Raw genomic sequence first — 13,409 nt, forward strand, 5'->3', positions numbered from 1 at the left:
TGCGACCAGCTTCTTCTTCTTTTTCTTTTTCTTCAGCATCACCACCAGTAGCAGCACAGCACGCCAACGCGAAAAACCCTGAGCGTTAGAGGAGAAACGGCGGGAACGCGCTGTACCATCGCGGCGCGCATGCACAGCTGTCAGCACCAAGGACAGCAGCCGCTCATCCCGGAGCAACCAACCCGCAACGCATCGGTTGGAGCAGTCCAGACTTGGGCCGCGGAGAGGAGGCTGGACAGAGTCATATAACCCCGGGAGGAGGACATTTAGAAGCTTGGACAATGGTTTAATACGTTTTCATTTATTTTTCTCTCTAACCACACAGAGGTTCGGGCAGTTCTGCTGAGAAAACGCATGAACAAAGCGGTTCGGATGTCTCTGGTTAACTGAGTGCCCCTTTGCGTGAACATGCACATTCCTCCGCATTGCCCATAACCAGCTATTTTTTCACACTTGTCTTTCTTTTTTGGAGAATTCCTCTTCCTTTTCTGGCCTCTCCTCCCGCGCTCACGCCGCCCACCTGGATCGTGTCTGCATTCATCTATCTGTGCCGAGCCGACCCGCCACCGGGGAGAAAAGCGACCGGGCTGCACTGTGCTGTTTGGCGATCCACGCCATGCGTCTGTTTCTGCTGGCGGTGCTCTTCTCGTGCTCCTGCGCGCGGGCCGGCTGCGAGCCGAAGATTGTCAACATTGGGGCCGTTTTGAGCCAGAAGAGATACGAGCAGATCTTCAAAGATGCCGTGACTCAAGCCAACCTGATCTACGGCAGAGATAAGTTCAAGCTGACCGCCATCTCGGTAACGCATAAACCCAACGCCATCCAGATGGCTCTGTCCGTGTGCGAGGACCTCATCTCCAGTCAGGTACAGCACATCGCCACCTCTGCATTTGCGCTACCATACGCACACTGCCTCATTCATCACTGAAACACTATATGACACCAGCTGCATGTGATCCGAGTAAAACTGCCTTTAATTGTTAGTTTTACAGGTCGGATTTAGGATGTTTTGGATGAAAATCAGACTGAAAATATTTGCTCCTCCTCAAATAAAGTTGGAGCTTTCAGGAAAATATCTACCCCATCACTAATAGTGTGTTGTTACCCTATGGCTATTTAGGAGTATAACGAGATGATTAACCTGAGCTCTGAATTTATCCTCAGTAAACCCATATTTCTCCCAAAACCTTAATTACAGACTCTACAGGAAAATGGATTTGAACCTTAGATATACTCTTAATACAAACCTCCACATATTTATCCTCTTTGCATTGAACTCCCCACAGATCTTTCTGTTTACATCCAAAAATAGCCTTTTGGTTTGAGGCATATCTCAGATGATGGGGCAACTGCACATTTCTGGGCACACAGCTGCAGATCTACTGAAGTGCAAAGGAGCAGGTCAAGGGTGAAGAAGCATGATATGTCATTCACGATTAACGGCTGTTTGGGCTGTTTGTGCTGCATGAGGAAATTTTGGCGAGAAGATTCGGAAATGGTTACAACAGAAGGAATAAATTTATGCATGTTTTCCATTGTATACATCAGTTACTTTGGTTGCAATGTGCGAGATGTTATACATAGAGCTGTTTTTGTGTAGTATACTTCTAAAAACTCACACTAAATGTGCTTCAGATGCAATACACCAAACATATCCCATAAGTAATGCATGATGAGTGAGTATGCACCCCTGAGAGTTGGAGCTCTCTGAAATGCACCAACCATCCTCTGATGTGATGCTCAATGCTGTTTTTTAAAATGCACCAACATTATGTCACAGAATGTTGAGGCGTGAAGTGTCTCTTGCTCCTATCTCTCCCACTCACATAATTAAGCTTCATACAAAAAAAAAAAAAAAAACACCCACAGCTTCAGTTCTGCTTTCATGTTCTTGGTCCTCCACTTGTTGTAACGGCTCTAATTGATGCAGCCTTGTAGAATAATACTGTCACATCCAGTCTTAAGCATGCAATCCACCCATAAGGTTGCACAAATGACACCTGCACTAGCTAATACACAAATACACATGCGCCTCTCTTGTAAATAAGACTAAATCCCAACTAAACTAGACAGGAAGTCTATGGGATGTTTAATCAGATACGATAAGCTTGTAGGTGATAGCAGTTGCTGCAAAGGACAGTCTGTGGCAGATGGAGGAATAGCTGCCTGCGAGCAGCCCTTGGAAGATAGACCTCATTTTTGACCCAACCATACGGACTGCTCGTATCCAATAATCCATGCCTGCACAGCCGTGCCAACTTTACTCCCCTTCCTCCTCATCTCTGAGGCATCTCTCAAGTCTGGGCTCGCACACGTTCATTTTTAAAATGGAGTAATTGGCCTGCTTTGGTACTAAACCTAATCTGCAACAAATAATTATTATTCTGCCTGCCCGCACACTAAGCATCATGGGAAAAGAGAATTTTTGTGTGCTCCTCTGCAGCTTTGCCGTGGTTTATATATGTATATATATATATATATATATATATATTACCCAAATTTAAAGTATTTCTATTCTATTCTATATATATATATATATATATATATATATATATATATATATATATATATATATACATATATATATATATATATATATATATATATACATATATATATTTATATATATATTTATATATTAATCTGATGGCTGCAGCTGTTAGAGAAAATTAATAAAGTACTCTATCTATCTATCTATCTATCTATCTATCTATCTATCTATCTATCTATCTATCTATCTATCTATCTATCTATCTATCTATCTATCTATCTATCTATCTATCTATCTATCTATCTATCTATCTATCTATCTATCTATCTATCTATCTATCTATCTATCTATCTATCTATCTATATTTATATGTATCTTTTCTCATCTAGTGTCCGTTGCCGGTGGCTGTGGTTTCTAGATGTTGGACCATCATGGTGTTGCCCTACAGACTAACCTGTCATATGTCTGAACAAATATAAAGTTCTTCACTTACGAGAATGTGTCAGATCATGAGTGGCGGTCATAATGATAACACATACATGCAGATGTCAATTTTGGCCAGTTACACGATGTCCCTTTAAGTAGGAAAGATATAAAGCATATAACAAGTTATCCACCTCCCTTCGAAATGTTATATATTAAAACAATGAAAAATGCAACCTCATATGGACAAATTAGTAATTGTGCTCACTTTTTATTTATTTATTTATTTATTTTTAAACGACAGTTCTATCATTTTCACATTTACCAAATTCATCCCGCAGGCCAGATTGGACCCTCTGGTGGGCCCCAGGCTGTATGTTTGACACCCTTGATTTAAAGCATTTTTTTAAAAAGCTGCAGTAAGAAAAACAATAATGAAATTGTGGAATATGTCTGTGAATCTTGGGTTTACTACTCTGATATCTGCAGACTGTAAGTTCATGCAAAGGCACATTAAGCAATAAACTGCATTTCTTTTGATACATTACAGAGCTTATAACTGCTTTTACCATGTTCTGGAAACTCCTAACATAGCACACATATATGTGATATTCATGACATTTCATATGTATCATTAAATTCCTTGAAACAAGAAGTTTGAGTACACCACATTTTGTTAATCAGTGAGGTATAAGGTCTTTCTGGCTGCTGTAATAATTTTATCCTGTCGCTGTCAGAATGACAGAGTGTTCTTCCTCTGTGTCTCTGCAGGTCTATGCTATCCTGGTGAGTCACCCTCCCCAGTCCAATGACCACCTCACTCCGACGCCTGTCTCTTACACTGCAGGCTTCTACCGCATCCCCGTGGTGGGGCTCACCACCCGCATGTCCATCTACTCTGACAAGGTGACTGATGGATGAGAGAGATGAATACAGAGGGATAGGGAACGATGAAGAGAAAGAATGCATAGTGAGAAAGTGAGAAGCTCTCCTGGGACGGCTTCAAAAGCTTTCTAGATCAAATGTCCCCGTCAGTGTCCATTAGATGAGCTGTGATTAAATGGGTTTCCAGCAGAACTTTGAAAGACCATCATTAATAGTGCTCCGAAGGTGAAATATGAAAACAAAACATTAGATACAAAACTTAAAAGGAATCGCATAAATAAAATGCTAGTGACTTAAACATAAAAACTAAGTAATCAAAGCGATAGAGCTCATAATCATGCTAATTAAGTGAAACCTAGAACATTAAAGATTCAAGGAAGTTTGAAGTGTCTGAGGATAGCTCAATTAGCATGCTTTTTTACATGACAACCACTAAGTTTGATATTTACCAACAAAAATATATATTTATATGTGAAAAAACCTAAATGCACCCAGTAAATTATCTCTAACAAAACAATTATCTCTTTCCGTTAGCTTTGCTGCTAACCTAGACAGCTTTTTAAGCAAATATGTAAATTTTGTATTGCTCATGTCTCTTAACATATTGTAATGGACTGGGTCACACATTACATGTAACTGTCATGTTAAGAGGTTACCGTGTTCCCAAAGTCAGTACAGCTAAAATAAAATCATGGAGCTGCTGTACTGATATTAAGAAAGTACCAGTGAAGATTTTAGAAGCTTGGAGATAACAAAACCTGTCAGTTACTGCAGTAAACTATGACACATCTTGTTTATGATGTCTGACTGGCAGTTGCTCTGTTCTGTTCATTTTTCCCTTTCTGTGACTGTGTGTAGAAAGAGGATGGAATGAGTTGGCACGAAGCTGATGTTGCAGCTGTTTCCTGCTGGCTGCAGAGCTTTCTTTTTTTGGGGGGGGGGGGGGGCTTAGCTACAGCCCACAGAAGGCAAAATAGCTCCATCACTCCTTAACAAGGAAGGCAACACTACAATGATTACAGTGATTTTTCATTTGGCTGAAAATTTTTGGTGCCGCCTTCCTGGCACCCCTTTGTACTTGGTGCCCTATATGCAGTGAGTGATGAGTGTGGGAGCAGTGACTCTGCAGTAAACCTCTCATAGTTATGAATGAATGAATGAATGAAAAATACTTTATTAATCCCAAAGGGAAATTCAATATTGTAGTAGTAGTAATTTTTTAGTAAAACAATCACATTAATTAATTAAGGGCTTTGTTCTTCAGCCTGATAGCTGCTGGAAGGAAGGATCTTCTGTATCTCTCTGTCTTGCATCGGACTTGAACAAGCCTCCCACTGAACACACTCTGTTGTTTCGTCACGGCGTTGTGTAGAGGGTGTGAAGGATCTTCCATTATCTTCGTCAGCTTGTACAGAATTCTTTTTTTGATGATCAACTCCAGCGGCTCCAGAGTTACTCCAAGCACAGAACCAGCTTTCTTGATCAGTTTGTTAATTCTTTTCAAGTCTCTGGTTCTGATGCCGCTGCCCCAGCAGATTGCTGCAAAGCTGATTGCACTTTCAACAACAGACCTGTAGAACATTTGCAACATTTTGGTGCAGACGTTAAAAGATCTCAGCTTCCTTAAGAAGTAGAGTCTGCTCTGACCTTTCTTGTAAATGTACTCAGTGTTGCTTTTCCACTCAAGTCTGTTGTCCAGCTGAACTCCAAGGTACTTGTATTCCTCCACCACCTCCACCTCCTCTCCCATGATGGAAACACTTCTATGTGTGTTCTTGTTCCTCCTGAAGTCAACAATCATCTCCTTTGTTTTCTTGGTATTCAAGATGAGATGATTGTCACCGCACCATTTCACAAACTGACCGACCAGTTCTCTGTACTCTGCTTCTTGTCCATCACTGATACACCCAACAACTGCTGAGTCATCAGAGTATTTCTGCAGATGACAGAACTCAGAGTTGTACTGGAAGTCTGAGGTGTACAGCGTGAATAGAAATGGTGAAAGTACAGTCCCTTGTGGTGTTCCAGTGCAGCTGACCACCATCTCAGACACACAACCTTTCAGTCTCACAAACTGTGGTCTGTTTGTGAGGTAGTCGTAAATCCAGGTGGTTGTGGAGGGATCCACCTGGAATTTCTGCAGCTTCTCACACAGCAGAGCAGGCTGAATCGTATTAAAAGCACTTGAGAAATCAAAGAACATGACCCTCAAAGTGCTGCCTGACTGGTCCAGATGAGAGTGGGCTCTCTGAAGCAGGTATATGATTGCATCTTCAACCCCAAGCTCATTACGGTATGCAAACTGTAATGGGTCCTGAAAGGTGTTTACCTGCTTGCTGAGGTGAGCCAGTAAGAGTCTCTCCAGGACTTTCATGACGTGAGATGTCAGGGCGACTGGTCTGTAGTCTTTTGGTTCAGCTGGTTGTGGTTTTTTAGGCACTGGAACAAGGCAGGATGTTTTCCACAGCACCGGGATAAAAAACATATATATATATACTGTAGTTTAGAAAGAATTGAATCACTAATATTCTACCATGATTTTGTTCAATGTTTTATATCCAGACTCGGAAATCTGACTACTAATTTAATATTTAAAGTCAATAACCACCAATTCTGACTTTAAATTAGTCATTAAATACCAACAATACTTTTTGTTTGATGAATTACCCAGCAAAAATTTTCAACCTCCCCACCGTTTCATCCACCTAACTCAAGACTCTTATGATGCTAAATGTGGTGCATCTCAAAGTGAGTCAAAAGTCCTTAGTTTTTAACAGCGAAGCAAAAACAAACAGCAAAGCAAACTAAAGTATTTGGTATAATTTCTTTTATCCGGATTAAGATAACTTCCCAGCTGGCCTGTGTGTGACTTCAACATTTCTTTATGCAAAGGAAAATGAAGTGTTTTAAATATTAAACTCTCAGTTTGGTGTGTGATAGTCTGAGATCAGTTTGCTGTGTGGTAGTGTGAACTTTTAGACTATTTATAGTACTTTTCAAGGGTTACTGAGTGCAATTTGTTCCCAAATATTACACAGTGAAGCTGCAGGAGAAATCAAAATTAGGGCATGCTTTGAGAAAAAAAGATTGTTGTAAAGAAAAGCGCTAGAAATGAATGGTTTTAAAGGGAACTGTTGTACTGTATGTCTGAGGTATTTTAGACAAAGCATTTCACAGACATTTCGTTTACAGTTCAGGAAAGTATGTCAATTTCCAAAAGGGCAAAAAGTGATCAGGGTTTTGTGGATGTTCAATATATTATGAAGAAAATTAAAGTATTTGCAGTAGAGTTTTGGGACTTTTTAAGGTCCCGTGAACTTAATGAGGTTTTAAACTATTATCTTCAAAGAAAATCCAGAACATTATCTGTGAGGATTAAGACTTTGTGTAGGATGACTCATATGTGAAGGCTGGGCAGTTCTAAAACTATGAGCTTTAATAAGATGCTGTGACAAACCCTGTTCCTCTATTGCATTATCTTCTTAAGCTGACAGAGAATCGAAGCATGAGGGTATAGTTTCCATTTAAGGCTCATTGTCCATCATGAAAGACAGTCCTAAAGGAAAAGATGTCCAAATACTTATAGCTTGATTTTAACAGTTGCCAGTTTGACTGACTTTATGTCCTGCTTGATGCTTCTCAGAGTATCCATTTGTCCTTCCTGCGGACAGTGCCCCCCTACTCCCACCAGGCCCACGTTTGGTTTGACCTGATGCGTGAGTTTAACTGGAACCACATCATCCTGATCGTGAGCGATGACCACGAGGGGAGAGCTGCTCAAAAGAGGCTCGAGACCCTCTTGGAGGAGAGAGAAACAAAGGTGAGACGCTTCGACTACCGGTCATCCCCTCCCTCCTTCTTTTTCCCTCCTTCCCCCGGGTGTATGAGCTTGAGAGTGTGAATGTGCAAGGCTTTTAAACCTCAAAGGTCTCCTCTGTGTGTAAGTGTTTCCCTTTCTGTTGTCTGGACACATCTCTTTCTCACCATTGTGTAAACATTGGCTAACATTCCCAGAGACATCAACAGCGTCTAATGTGGTCTAATCTGACAAAAGTTTGTATGTTTATTTGCTCATCTTCACGTTGCTTTTCACCATAGTCCAAATTATCCTGTGTCTATCCACACTGGGAGCCAAATAGAGGACTTTAACATGGGGCTTTGCAAATCATCACAGACAAAAGTGTTGAGGTGTTTACATCGGGGATGTAATGGAGGTCAGGTGTTTCTTGGCAGGTGTCGTTACTGTACACATGGGGCTTGTTTTTATTGCAAGCTTTTACACCATGTTCACAAGATGTGGAAGCTGTTTTCGCTTGTTCAGGTACCGCTGAGGCATCCATTTTAAGTCTGGCTCTGAGCTGTGTATGTGGGTCAGCGAAATGCTGAACTTTGAGCCAAAACACACCCGAGACTGCGATGATGTGTGCCCTTTAGGAAAATGGATAGAGTTGAAAAACACTGAAAGAAAAGCAAACAAATGCCATCCATTAAATACAATAAAATCATGCTGGGACTTTTTTCCTTTTATTACTCTTTGGTTCTTGGTTCACTCTGGGACTCTTTGCTGTAATTGTGTGGTCAAGTGAAATGAGTCCTGATTATGAGGTTTAATTAAATCAGAAGATGAAGAGTCTGTGAGTATGACACACACCCGAGGCCATTTGCAGAAGGCAGCTACAGTTAAAGTGAAAGCTGCTCAAATTAAGCTTATGAGATCAGCATCAGTCACCGCCAGGAAAACACTTCAACCTTTCAGAAAAATCCTTTTGGATCAATTTAAACAAAAACAGCGACAGTCAAATTGTCTAAATGTGACTCACGTCCCGTATAAGAAAAGAAAAATTTGTATATTAAAAGCCTTTGATGGGAATCTGAGCACTGTTTTTATGCTTCCTTAATGAGCCCATCTGTGCATCCTATTCGGTGCCATAATACACACAGAAGTTACTGCAGCTCTCTCTGCGCTTAGGCTGTAATTATGAATATATTTAGACATGACTGCAGTGCCAGTGTGTGCATTTTTTGGGGTGGTGGTAAGATTTATGAAAATGAGTCCAAGTTTACACGGTGACTCTTACACCAAAGACCTGCAGAAACACAAAAGAAAGAACTGCCATTATACATTTTTTCACCATCATCAAATCCATGATCCCACTGGCCTGCTGAAGGTAATTATATAGATTATAGATAGATATAGATATAGATAGAATTTGTCATTATCCATTGCTGAAAATAGACCAAAACAGATGCATGAAATGGTTTCCAGCTATCCAAAAATAATAATAATAATAATACTAAAAAATCGAAGTAATATACTGCAGTATATTATTGCGAAGGGTGAAATGGGCTGAGACATTTAGACAAGCTAGAGATGTTTTAAATTATTGAGAGATGAACTGTACTGGGTCTAGTTTATATGCTCTGCTAACAGTAAGACAAGTTAGCTTTTTCCTGTACCTAGAAGATGCCCACAACTAGTTTTCCACCTGACATCAAACATCAGAGAGCTCACCTTTATATCACTAGAAAAGAGGAGGGTAAACACAGGAAACAATCCTATCATGAAAAACAACCCCAGTTCTCTTTCCCCAGTTCTCTGACATCTCATCAGAATAACTCATCTGTTGTCAAATTATTTGGATGAAGTCTGTAAAAGACTTTAGCTATACACTCACGTTGTGATTCTTAGATTCAGTATAAACATACACACACGTTCTTTATCGCAGCAGCAAAGGTTCTCTGGACATGGTGGACTCATTCAGAGAGCAAACGTGACCAGCACAGTGTGAAATATTAATGTCTGACAGCACATTTAAAAATAGAGCGCTCAGAAAAGTCATGAAGGAAAAAAGACAAAGCCACTTTTTTCTTTTCCAAAATGCTTTAAGAGCATTGCACAGAAAGTCTATGCTACACTTCATATTGGTGGTTAAATGACATTTACAAACTGTACAAATATTATTTGTTTTAATGAAGAAGTTCGTTTAAACTAAACACAATGTAGTGTTCAGTGATGACCTCTTAACATTTAGAATATCACATACTTAAAAATTTTCAACACATTTGGTCCCTCTATAGTTTAAGGTTGATGTGATTTGTTGAATGTTTTCCCATCAGCTGAATATTACATTGATGTGCAGTCAGCCTCAACTTTGTGAAGGGAAAGAATTGGGCCCAAAGAGCACTGATGTGTGTGCTTTGAAGCCAAGCAGCTGCGCTAGAACCCTGTGATGCAGAAAGATTTAATATTTTCCAACAAAATGACTTCCTGTCTTACCCAGAACACCTCGGCAAGGAAACACAATTTGGCTAGAGTAAAAAATTTTGCGTGAATGTGGTTTAAGCCAGGATAACAACTACTGTAAGGTCTTTCTGTGTCCCACTTTCATCCATACATGAGGTATTGCTGCTGCTTTACAGTAATATGTGCTTTAGGCATCATCATATTGTTACCTCCACTGAAAGCAAAATGTATCTCTAAATATTTTAATACTTCATTTAATAATCATAACTTACATCTTTGCTGTAATGTGCAAGTCCTGTGCAATAAATTGTGTAAACAACAACAGATCTGAAGGTCAGGTGTTTTGAGTGCACAGTATGTTAAATTTAGTCACTCTTCCAGTGTAGCCAAAGATCCTCCCAACCAGCTGGGAACTATGCTGCATGAAACTGGGGCACAGCTTTGGAGGGTTTGTTGGAATTTTCAGGAGAGAATATCAGAACATGTTTTGCTTCTACTTTAATTCGATTTCAACACAAAAATTGTTTGGGCCAATTTTAGACTCTTTTAATTAAAAACCATTTTATGACTTCCTGAATGGGTTTAGTCAAATTTTAATGCTCATTTTAATTTTTTTTCAGCTGAGATCAAGTTATTTTGTGTGGTTGCTCACATAATAATTAAAAGGCGACTGCCACAAGACCCCAGTATGAACAGTCTATGGCTCTGAAATTACCCATATGTGCAGAAGATGTGACGTCGCATGCAGTCAGCTGTATTTACAGATAAATGTGAATGCTACACATGTTAGCATGTCTGTATCAAATGTGAAGTTGGAGTGCATTGGAGCAAATAAAATTATAATATAATGTTGTTTTGCCAGTTGTTTACATTTGATTCTTTCTTCTTCCTCTGGTGCAGTATTTTGATCCGTCTTAAGGCTCTTTAGGATAATCACATGCTTGTGATAATCTGATATGACGAGTCTATATGCACTTCTGAAATACAATATTTGAAAGATTATTGTCTACATTCACCAGTCCATTATGAGATTTGTTTTGGAGTATGTATGTGTGTTGTGACGTCTCTTCCAGTAATTTTGAAAACATTCAGTGTTTGTTGAACATGACAGAGACCACGGTTTTAGCGTTGGCTGCTAATGTGATGCAAAATAAGCTGCTAAATAGTTTACAGGTGAATGTAATCCAATGCAATTACGTTTGACCACTGAAAAGTAACATCATTGGATTAAACACCATACATGACCCAACGGTGAATTAAAAAAAATATGAATTTACCATTATCTCAGCAAGAAAAGCTGATTTTGCATGTATAGGTACCTTGTTGCAGCTGTAAACATAATCCACCAGAAACCATTTATCCTCCTTATTTATGACGTTTCTGATAGTTTTCCAGCCTTACATTTTTATGCCTCCCTACCAGCCTTAGAATTTTTATCATCAGGTGTCCACATAAAAAATTATTATGAGTGTTTTTTTTTTTAAAAAAAAGCGGCTGTAGCTCAGGAGGAAGAGCAGTCGTCTTTCGACCGGAAGGTAGGCGGCTCGATTCCAGGCTTCCACTGACTACATGCCGAAGTGTCCTTGGGCAAGACACTTAACCCCACGTTGCCTCTCGATGTGCCTATCAGGGTGTGAATGTGTGTGTGAATGGGTGAATGTGATAAATAGTGTAAAGCGCTTTGAGTGGTCAAACTGACTGGAAAAGCGCTATATAAGTACAAGTTCATTTACCATTTAAATCCAAATTTGGTATTTCGGTGAGAGAAGCTGATTTTGGATGGAAACAACACAGGAAACCTGTCAATTGTGTAGATATGCTAAGTAGTAGTGGGCTGATCGACCCAAATATCGCTAATGTTGCTGATGTGTGATCAAAACTTTAATGCAAAAACCAGCTTCTCTTGCTGAGGCAGTGTCAAATTCAGGTTTTTATGATATAATTAATAACTTTCTTGTTTATGTGTTGTGTTAAAAATTAATGCATTAATTCCACAGATTAACCCTGTTGCATTAATGCATTATTGTTGACAGCCTTATTAAAATGTATCAGTACTGACTATACCAGCCCTTTATTAACTTGGTATCGGATTTATACCAAATCTTGCAGTATCACCTTTCTAAAGCTAATATGTCCCCAAGCATTGGTAAGTCACGCAAGAGAAGGAAAAAAGTTCTATAAACCGATTTTGGATTAATTGAATATGAATGGATTCCAATCGATTCATTGATTTTTCTTTTATTTTTTTTGCCAATTTGCTAGTTGCCCTTTGTCATACTAACATGTGTTATGATGACACATTTTCACTTTTGGTTAAGTGAAATCAATTTCATCACTTGTTTGGGGTTAGAAATTACATCTACTTGGTAAGGGTTAGGAAGACATCATTGTTAGGACTAAAGTATGCCATTTTGACACTTCACAAGCAGTAGCTCTCAGCACCACAAGATGTCACATATTTTTGTTTAATATAGGCTGTTATTGCTCATATAAACTAATGACCCCTGCGGTAATTTTTGAGTGAAAAACAGTCTTCAAAGGATTAACAGTAAGCGCCTCTAAAGCTGGAACATCAGGTTAAACTTGAAGTTGTGTTTTTGTTTGTTTTTAAATCTCCCTAAATAGGACTCAAAATTTCTTAACATACACAAGGATTTAAAGATGCTTTTAATCACTGATGTTCTTTGCAAGCCCCACTGTTAAAGATCCCAATTTGAAGCAGAAAAGTGGAGATTTGTTGGAATGCTTTACTGCCCTCCATTTTCAACTGTTTATAATATTTTTCTGTGTCTGCATATTTTCTCTGTGCACATTACTCATCAGAATAAAAAAAGGAACTATGAAAACCTCGACCAACTGTCCTATGACAACAAGCGAGGACCTAAGGTATATTTGCATGGTCAATGCACGCCGCCCACCAACTTTTCCAAACGTAGCAACTAGAAACCAGCCCAAACCAGTCACCAGCCGACCCAGAAATGTCCCTCTCTTGGTAGCACGTGTTTTTTTTTTTATTAATTTTTTACTTTGAGACATTCCCCCATGATTTTGAAACAAGAATGATTTTTATTTTTTGTTATGAAAAGTCTATAATTTTCGGTCACTACAGAAAAAAAAAGAAAACAAGATAACTGCGCCCCGCTTTTATCATTTTCATTTTCTCCTTCAATAAAGGAATGCATGTATTCAGAACACACACTCACACACAAAAAGAGTTTGCAAGTTCATTCCTTTGTGGAGAACTGGTAGTGTGGGACTCAAATTTCCCAGATGCTACTTCCTCCTGTTCTGTAGCACTTCCCTAATTTTCAGCAATTTTTTTGTTGAGGGCAAACGTCCCCCTCACTCCCTTTCACCTGTTTTTAG

General features: G+C 39.3%; 1 protein-coding gene across 11 annotated transcripts in view; it reads left to right on the forward strand.

The window, feature by feature from the left end:
- The first annotated feature begins 413 nt into the window (after positions 1-413).
- grin1a (glutamate receptor, ionotropic, N-methyl D-aspartate 1a) overlaps positions 414-13,409 on the forward strand; it is a 43,551-nt gene continuing 30,555 nt past the window's right edge. For 5 of the 11 annotated variants that reach the window (XM_041969384.1, XM_041969388.1, XM_041969386.1 and 2 more), the window contains exons 1-4: positions 524-865; positions 3,686-3,820; positions 7,443-7,619; positions 12,867-12,929. In XM_041969384.1, the coding sequence (XP_041825318.1) occupies positions 617-865; positions 3,686-3,820; positions 7,443-7,619; positions 12,867-12,929 (624 nt within the window). In that variant the 5' untranslated portion in view covers positions 524-616. Of the gene's footprint in view, positions 866-3,685; positions 3,821-7,442; positions 7,620-12,866; positions 12,930-13,409 lie in introns of all 11 variants that reach the window. The other 6 variants (XM_041969390.1, XM_041969391.1, XM_041969393.1 and 3 more) reach the window with 3 other exon arrangements.

Source organism: Melanotaenia boesemani, chromosome 19 (genome assembly GCF_017639745.1).
Source record: "Melanotaenia boesemani isolate fMelBoe1 chromosome 19, fMelBoe1.pri, whole genome shotgun sequence".
Taxonomy (NCBI): Eukaryota; Metazoa; Chordata; class Actinopteri; order Atheriniformes; family Melanotaeniidae; genus Melanotaenia; species Melanotaenia boesemani.